Raw genomic sequence first — 10,001 nt, 5'->3', positions numbered from 1 at the left:
ATCATCCATCCATCCATCCATCATCCACCCATTTATTCATTCACTATCGACCCATCCATATATAAATCCATCAACCTATCAATCCACTTATCCATCCATACATCATCCACTCATATATCCATCCATACATCATCCACTCATATATCCATCCATACATCATCCACTCATATATCCATCCATACATCATCCACTCATATATCCATCCATACATCATCCACTCATATATCCATCCATACATCATCCACTCATATATCCATCCATACATCATCCACTCATATATCCATCCATACATCATCCACTCATATATCCATCCATACATCATCCACTCATATATCCATCCATCATCCCTAAATCAATCATCCATCCATCCATCGATCATCCATCATCCATCATCAATCATCCATCATCAATCCATCCATCCATCCATCTACTTATCCATCCATCCATCCATCCATCCATTTAAATACCGTACACACATGTGCACACACACACACACACACTGACACACGCACACACACTGACACAAACACACACACTGACACACACACACACGCACAAACACACACATACACACACCTACACGCACACACTGACACACACTAACACACACATACACACACATATACATGCACACAAACACCTACATACATACACATACACACACACACACCTACACTTAAAAACACACCACACACACTTACACACACACACCTGCACACATAAACATACTCACGCGCACACACCCACCTACACACACACACACACACACACACACACACACACACACACACACACACACACACACACACACACACACATGCACACACACACACACACACGCAGACACCGGATGTGTGTGACAGCCTTTGTTCTGTCTCCTCGGTGAGAGCAGTGAGGACAGTGAGAACAGGTTGTTCAGTAACAGCAGCATCAGAGCAGGGCGGTGAAACTGAATGAAGAGACAATCAGAGAGAAGCAGGTGTGTCACTGAAGCCCCGCCCCCTGCTGACAGGCATTAATAAAGAGTGAGAGGGACAGGTGTGAGCACAGACCGCAGGAGGAGAGACAGAGGGAACACTGACCTGATTCCTTAGAGTAAACAGATTAAATCTAGTGGACAAACGGCACCATGCTGAATGAGACAGACCTCCACCTGTCCGAGTACGGCTTCGAGCGGAGGTTTGACGAGAGAGGAGCCATCCTGTGGATGCAGGAGAACTGGTGAGCTCACTAACTACTGATAATACTCATTTCATCCTTCATGTTTCCTTTCAACCAAGTATCCTTGGAGAGGGGTTCAAAGTGTCCGTGGAGAGTGTTTACAAGTGTCCATGAGTGCGTGGAGGGCTGTGGTCACTGTGATACAGTGAGGTCTGAACACGCTGCTCACTGAACTCCGTTATTGATTTATTGATCATTTTAAAGCGAGTCCCTGTCTGAAGCTGCTCTCCATTCAAAGCATGGATGAAGGGGATCCATGCTGCCTGTAGTCCAGGGTCTGTGTCGGCTCACAGTCACTGCGTCAGCCTGCTGCCAGTCATCGATACTCGATCACCGGAACCGGTTAATCGATACTGAAGCTGAGGGGAAGGGAGGCTGTGGGCTTGGTTAGGGTCTGATCCAGGATCTGATCCAGGATCTACTGGATGGGATAAGGAGTGTGTGTCTTTTTAGTTTTATAGTATTGCTGTGATTTGGCTCTGTATAAATATGGATGGATTGATTGATTGATTGGTAGTATGTGTTATCTGTGTGCAGAGGCTCAGAGTACACACAGACACGCTGCTGTTCAGTGATTACAGTGTTTAAAGCAGTATTGTGTAAGTCCGGTCAGTCTGAGGCTATAGGTGTATTTCAGGTGAGTCAGGCACGTGACGTCATATAAAGCAGGTATTCGCTGTATGTTTCTGTATTAGAAAGCTCCGGTTTTTCCGGTTAGAGCTGCAGCCCCCCCCGCCCCCGGTGATGGGGACATATTAAGGTGTGTCTGTAGTGTTGGAGAAAACTCTGACAGACCTGATGGATTTACACTCACATACATCAGAGTGAAGACAATCTGTGACAGGGTGACGCCTCAGGTGTGGTGTGAATTTCCAGTGAAGCCAGTTGAGTTTCTTATTTCCTGTAACTCTCAGAACTCGTATTGATCCTAAATGTGATGAAGGCAGCACACTGATTTTTAAATGGTTTCCTGGATTCCTGTGTTGGTCTGTGAAGTGTCATAAAAACATGAGGCTCAGTTTGTTCAGTGTACAGTGAGGTTGCAGTGTTAAAAACTAATATAAGTGTTTGAAATATAACTTTGTTACAGAATCACTAAAAACAAGCTTTTCATCCAGAGTAGTATTCAAACATTAAAGTTAATATTGAGCATTTCATCATGTGGTGCATTACAGGAACATTTCACATTTACTGTTAACATTATTCAAATGCTCAGTGAGCCATGCAGTGTAATACAAACAGAACAGTATCATAATGTTTAAATGTCATTAAATTAACATGTTATCATAACATGATATCCTTACATTAACATGTTATCATAACATGATATCCTTACATTAACATGTTATCATAACATGATATCCTTACATTAACATGTTATCATAACATGATATCCTTACATTAACATGTTATCATAACATGATATCCTTACATTAAATCCTTACATTAACATGATATCATAACTTGACATCCTAAAATTAACATTTCTTCTGTATTTTTTTTTGTCTTGCAGGAGTATATCTTTTACGTTCAGTGCTTTGTACGCCGCCCTGGTGTTTGGAGGTCAGCACTTCATGAAGTCTAGACCCAAAATGAACCTGAGGGGGCTCCTGGTCCTCTGGTCCCTCAGCCTTGCCATCTTCAGGTAGCAAGACACACCTGTAACACACACACACATACACACACACACATGCGTGCACACACACAGGCAGCTAACAGGAGCAGGTTCATGGTGGTCAGATTGAATGTGTCAGAATCTCAGGATAAAGAATCAGAGATTTCAGAGACTTGTGAACAGTGTCCAGGTAAATGTAGATTAACCGCAGTAAACAGAAGGTAGACGATAGGGAGTTCACCTTTTCAATGCATCGTCTCTGTGGTAACCAGCTGTCTATCATGTACCTGGAGATCATTGCAGCTCAGGTGTTTGTCCCCCTGTGTCACGTGCTGCATCACTCCTACAACACGGAGCTGTCAGCCAACCTGGAGCACCAAGAACAACAGCTTCAGGCTATGCCAGCCATTCATACCAGAATAACAATTAAGATTACACCCAAGTATATTGGTTGTTGAGCAGGATTGTGGAGTGTAGGCAGGTTCTGACAAGGAAGAAGAGGAGGGAACAAAGAGGATACCGGAGCTCTTCTCTGAGGAGACCTTTATGAAAATCATCTCAATAGAAACTTTAAGACCCTCTTTTATGGAGGAACTTTACCCCTGAACTACATGCGTTTCGGTCTAAATTTAGTTCAGGGGTAGATAATCTCCCCCCTAAAAAGCCCCTGCTAGGGGGGTAGTACTTTTCAAAGGTCCCGGGACTTTCGGGGGGCAGGGCCTGCAATGCTGAACGTGTCTGATTGGTAGATTAACCACAGTGTTTTTTTTCCTCCCTCCGTCCACAATAACATCACACACATCTGTGATTCTCTTGATTTCTCTTTCTTTCATTAGTTTTTATTTGTTCTATCTTTTTTGTATGTGTGTGTACTTTTCAAAAGAAGAAGCTGTGATTCTCTTGATTTAGCAGCTTGTAACAGTAGTCTTCTCTCAGCCCACCGTGAATGCGTCTCTCCCAGTGTTGCGGTTTTAAAAGTGACCCTGTAAACTGGAGACCTTCAGCTGAACGTGTCAGTGTTTGTGGAGTTTACACAGCTGTTGAAACACAGAGGGAGTTCCTGGGAATGCAAACTAGTTTAGTTTTTATTAAGATTTCAAAATATCCTCATCAGATATTTAATGATGGTCTAAAGACGTTTATGAGGGATGCATCCGGCTGAGAGTCTCCAGTTAACAGGGTCGCTGTTTAAACCCACACACCGGCCGATCTCTGCCACGGCTTTTTGAGTTCAAAAGGATTTTAAAGGCGTGTTGAAACGTCTTTGCTACTCGCGCTTATCTCCTCTCACGTGTTGATTCAGTGAATCCATCTGTGATGAAATATAGCACCATCTAAAACAGACCAGCTGAGTCTCTTCATGCTAACAGGCTAACTGTTGTGTTGCTCATAATGATACCTGCCTGTCCGTCTGCTTCTATGGTGTCATCTGTGATGAATGGCATTCCTCTTTGTTGTACTGCCCTCTACTGGTCTGGTGGTGTAGTGAATTTACTTTTTTTTTCTCTATACTTCACTGGCCTGATTTACACAATCTACCCGGGACTTCAGCCCACGGTGGAAACGCAGACAACAATTGGGGCACAGGAACCTGTTAGTTCAGGAGAAAGTAGTTATGGGGGCTAAAAGACCTGGAACTCTTCCAAATGCACCTTTTGTCAGGGTGTCTTGCACAATGAGCCTCCACGTTCTGTCTCTGTGGTGCAGCAGTGATCCCTCCTGTATGAAACCTGCAGACATGTCCTCAGTGTCCCAACAGGACGTCCCTGACAGCCTGGCAGCAAAAGAATCTGAAGGACCATCAGGAGAGAAATAATCAGAGCCCAGGGCTGACAGCTTTAGTTTTTAGCAGCAGGCTCAGGTTCTTAGTGATGCATGGAGTGATGGATGGAGTGATGGATGGAGTGAAGGATGGATGGATGGAGTGAAGGATGGATGGAGTGATGGATGTAGAAAGGCAAGTGTGCCATTAGGGCTGAAACTGTAGAGCGTGTTCAGAGAGTGGGAGCTGTTTGGATCCTGTACGGTGGCCTGTTCAGGACATTAAAGACAGTTCTTCAGCCCTGAACTGTCAGACTCGTGCTGCATTCAGGTCCTGTGGGAGGGGTCATGATCACTGGTTGGGGTCTGTATTAATGTTAAACTGCATAGTATGTGTGCCTGAGCCACAGTCTCTAAGAAGTCAGAGGACAGAGGGGTACGGCTGATGTTCTCATTTCTTCATGTTCCTGTTCTCTGCAGTATCATCGGGGCGGTTCGGACCGGCTCCTACATGTTCCACATCCTGAGCAGGAGCGGCTTCAGGTTCTCCATCTGTGACCAGAGCTTCTACAACGCACCCGTCAGCAAATTCTGGGCCTACGCCTTCGTGGTGAGCAAGGCTCCAGAGCTCGGTAAGACCTCAGTTTGTATATTGTACACACACACACACACACACAGACACAGACACAGACACAGACACACACACACACACACACAGTATGTGATGGTATAAAAACAAAGGTTGCTTGGTCTGGGTCTCGTCTGGAGACAGTCAGAGTTTATCGTCCATGTGCTCCAGTATTTTGTGCAGTTTTTGAGTTGCACACTTGTCCTTTTCTTGGGTGTTTGCAGGCTGTTTTTAACCCTTTAATGAACAGATCATCTGGTCTGATGTGAGGAGGATAAACCTCAAACAGTTTGTTCAGTTTTTTGTTATTTGACTTGCACACATAAACAAGCAGGTCTGCAGCCAGAGATCATTTCTCTGTGACATGATTTTTTTTTATTTTTTTTTTTATTTTTTATTAATTTTCAAAGTGGACATCAACAACAACAACAACAAAAAAACAGAAACTAGAAAGACATAAAAACAACAACAAAACAACAACAACAACAACACACATCAGTACAAACAAAGAAGATAAAAGACGAAAAAGACAGAACACCAAAACAATCCACAAGATACAAACAAAACAAGACAAGAAGACAATAACCCGACAGCCCCCAGATCAAGACTCACAACCAGACAGCAACACCCTATAGCACATGCCGCTCAAGTAGCAAAACACACACTGGCAAAGAGGTGAACATATACAAGGCATCGTACCACCAGCCCTTCCCAAAGAGGGCTAACGGCAACCCGCCAAAACAGCAAAAGGGGATGGGAAAATGCAATTCTTATTTATAAAATAGGGTTCAGATTGAGAGGTACTCCGCCTTTTTGTAACAAATCTGTAATTTCATTGGGTAGATAAAGATAAAGATCTGTGACATGATTTGATGCTGTTTGCCCTTCTGGATGAAATTCTGCTTTCCTCTTTTACTTTGAAGGACATAATTCAACCTTTGTTCTTTGGACATAGTTCAGACTTTGAAAATAATGCATTTAACTGAGTTGATAAAGAAAGCCCTCAGGCTCCTGTGAGGGACTTTTTAGATATAAGATGAGATATTCCTTTTATTCATCCCACAACAGGGACATTTTAAGTGTTACTGCAGCAGAGTAGAAAGTGCAAACAGTATAAAGGAAACAAGAGCATATAAATAGTAATTATTAAAAAGTTATAAGCAATTCAAATTAATATTGTTGTTGAAGCTTTGTGGTGCCATACTAGACCAGGTCTTACTTGGAGGAGCGGTCTCTGATGTCAGTGGGACTAACCTGGCTTAGTGAAGGTTAGATGAATGTAATGTTAATGTGAGCAGATTGTGTTTGAAGCTCCAGAGGGAAAGAATAGAGGTGTGAGGTGTTTTTCTTTCACAAACTTCTGCTTCAACCTTCACACTCTGAACGTGATGGTTCTTAAGATTCATTGGACACCAGAGACTGGATATATAATGGACAGCGTCACTCCGTCTTTTCCCATTGTAGGGTTTTGAAGCCAAAATATCCCGTTCCAGAACGCTGACATCTTGTACATTTTCTGCAGCCAGAGTCTGCGCAGTAGGGAATGTGTGTTTCTATGGTAACAAGCCCCGCCCTACAGCGTAGCGTCCCGAGGTCCTATGGAGTTTCTCTCTACAGCACCTGTCAATCAAAGTAAACCAGGAAGTAAAACCTGTTTTTTAACCTCTAATAACTAATGACAAAGAAACTTTTCAGAAAAAAGAGGCCTTGAACACAAAACAGTCAAATAATAACTACATATCACCACAGCATACGGATGGCAGAAACATTCATACAACTTGTATTTATTTTTTAAACTTTGACCGCAGCCCCATTCAAATGAATGGGGGAGACGCAGCCAGCCACTTGGGGAAGCAGTTTTTGTGGCAGCCTCACTTTGAGCAGAGCGAGATGACATCCATTTTATATACAGTCTATGTTGGACACACTGGGCTCAGACTGCATCACTGTGTGGATCTGTGAGCTGAAGGTTTAGGATGTTCTGTGTGATGATGTCAGAGGACAGCTGTTTGTCAGTAGCCCCTCTCTGACCTGTCTGTGTTAGTCAGGCACAAACAGATGATGAATATAATGATCATGTAAAGAGGTTGTGTGTTGCTCCTGTCTGATTAAACCATGCTCTGTGTCTGACAGGCGACACAGCGTTTGTGGTGCTGAGGAAGCAGAAGCTGCTCTTCCTGCACTGGTACCACCACATCACCGTGCTGCTGTACTCCTGGTACTCCTACAAAGACATGGTGGCGGGCGGCGGCTGGTTCATGACCATGAACTTCTCCGTGCACGCGCTCATGTACAGCTACTACGCTGCCCGTGCGGCTGGCCTGCGCGTGCCGCGGCCGTTCGCCATGCTCATCACCAGCGCTCAGATCATGCAGATGGGGATGGGGCTCACGGTGAGCTGGCTCGTGTACTCGTGGATGCAGCACGGCGGCTGCCCCTCCCGTCTGGACAACATCGTCTGGGCCGCGCTCATGTACCTGAGCTACCTGCTGCTCTTCTCCAACTTCTTCTACCAGACCTACCTGCGCCACCAAAGCCAAGCTACCACCACAGAGACAGCCAAGACCACTAAGACCACCAAGACTGAGTAGAGACCGTCTGAGGTTGACCCAGCAGGATTATGGATGATCCGTCATAGGGACAGAGACTGAAGCTGATAACTTTTAAAAACCGATACTTAAATGAAGTGTTGACCTCCTGCAGAGCTCAAGATCAAGACAAGCCCCCCCCCCTTAGAAACTCAGAAGATTCAAATCCTGCAGACTGAAGCAGGTCTGTGTCCTGGTCTTCAGACTGCAGGACACAGACCTGCTTCAGTCTGCAGACTGGAGCATGTCTATGTCCTGGTCTATAGTCTGCAGACTAAAGCAGGTCTATGTCCTGGTCTATAGTCTGCAGACTAAAGCAGGTCTATGTCCTGGTCTTCGGTCTGCAGACTCAGCAGTCACGTGTAACAAACGTGAGGCTCAGATATCAAAGGGTGAAACCTCGGCGTCGCATTCCAGCAGAGTGATGAAACCAGGTCCTTCATCCCCGCCTCAGACTGGGTTAACTGGTCCAACTTCACCACACCTCTCTGCCTGTCTGAGAGCAGCCAATCAGGAGGCAGCAGTGTGTGCCTCCCAGGTGTAGAATGTGAGTCACGGACAGGTGTGTTAAGATGAGACAATGAAGTCACAGAGCTCTGAAAGCTCTGTGATGGAGCGGCTCATCATGTCTGTCTGTCATGCCGCTCCACGCCGCCTCCTCTTTCAGATCTCTCAGAGAACCACTTTATCTCTGATCCTCAGAATCCAAACTCCGTCAGAGTTTCAGAGCGGCCCCTTTTACAGACATTTGACTTATTCAGACACGGAAACCAGAAGTGTGTCAGGACCAGCAGAAGAAAAACTGCAAACATGAAATATCTGCTTTTAATCAGCGAGCGGCTGATTTCTTCTTCTGTGGTGCAACGTGTGTAGAAACAGAAGGCACAGTTCTCACATCAGTTTTATTTCTCTACAGGTGTTTTTATATTTTTAACGTGAACATGTAAAACGAGTGTTTTAGGGATTCACCAGCCGCGGAGGAACAAAAGAGAACTCTGTATTCAGTATTTATGTGACGTATGACGGCTGCCAGTCGGTGCCCTGAACAGTCTCCAAACACTGCTGAGGTTTTCACTTTCACTTCATGTTTAAACTGTATTCATAGTCACGTGGTGTCAATCCCTCAGTGCATATTTATATTATCTCCAGTATGAGTGAACTGAAGGTCTCTTCCTCACAGGGTGGTCTGGCTGCTCCTCCTGGTTATTATTTATTCATATTTCAATGTGTGACAGTGGAAGTCTGATGAATACAAATGTGAGGATTTTCTGTATGAACACACTGAACTCATTTTATGACTCTGCTGATGATGAATGAAAGACTGTCAGGTTAAAATATTTTATTTATTGTTTGAAGAGATGTAATAAAGACGCTGTTTATACACGTGTGCTTCCTTTCAAGTGTTTAAAGCTGCAGCATGACCACAAAGACATTCAAAGTTTACTCTGCACAAAGTCCAACACACAACAAACAGGCTCCCCATGTAAACAGTCCATGTGATCAGAGCTTCAGCTTGTGCCCTCTGAGCTCCTCAACACTGAGGTCTGATTATTGAATGTTTGTAGGAGTCAGCCTGCAGCTCAAAGTTCACTGTGAGACAGTGATGACTGACAGGCACATTGGGCCTCATTCACTAACAGTGCGTAAACACGAACGTTTGAAGCACAACTCTAGGATTCATCAATATATTCTTGAATTTGTTCTTACACTGTGAACAAAAACAGAACTTCCTCAGACCATGCGTAGACACAAATGATGACGACCAACTTTCTCAGAAAATGTAAACGTATACTCTTTGAACTAATGCATGACACATTTAAACTACTTTCAGTAAAAGAAAAAAGCCTTTAACAGAATTCAATGATAGAAATGGTGAATTAACTAAATGTATTAAATAACCATGAAATTGACGCCTTTTCACCTTTTATCATACTTAGAAAAATAGTCAATCACTCCCACCAACAGTGCCATGAATTAGTGCATTGGTTGTCAAAACCAGTTGAATAGTTGGAGCCTATTTAAGCCTTAATACATTTTTTATTTTGATGTGCTTGAAGACATTCATTTTAAACAGCAGCACTGTGGGATGTGTTTAGAGGCAGGAGCTTCAACACAGGGGTTCCCTAACTTTTCATCCCCGACCCTCAAAATACAAGTGCCAAACCTACATATGAGAATGTCCTATAGA

The 10,001-nt window shown here is 44.0% G+C and overlaps 1 protein-coding gene across 1 annotated transcript; it reads left to right on the top strand.

The window, feature by feature from the left end:
- The first annotated feature begins 1,033 nt into the window (after positions 1-1,033).
- elovl6l (ELOVL family member 6, elongation of long chain fatty acids like) lies at positions 1,034-9,196 on the top strand. Its single transcript, XM_034681718.1, has 4 exons — positions 1,034-1,221; positions 2,735-2,866; positions 5,078-5,229; positions 7,359-9,196. The coding sequence occupies exons 1-4, from the start codon at positions 1,130-1,132 to the stop codon at positions 7,814-7,816; spliced, it is 834 nt and encodes a 277-aa protein (XP_034537609.1). The 5' UTR covers positions 1,034-1,129; the 3' UTR covers positions 7,817-9,196.
- The last annotated feature ends 805 nt before the right edge of the window (positions 9,197-10,001 follow it).

The sequence above is a fragment of the Notolabrus celidotus genome, chromosome 4 (genome assembly GCF_009762535.1).
Source record: "Notolabrus celidotus isolate fNotCel1 chromosome 4, fNotCel1.pri, whole genome shotgun sequence".
Lineage (NCBI taxonomy): Eukaryota > Metazoa > Chordata > Actinopteri > Labriformes > Labridae > Notolabrus > Notolabrus celidotus.
Note: the sequence above shows the minus strand (reverse complement) of the source record. Positions and strands in the feature narration are given on the sequence as shown.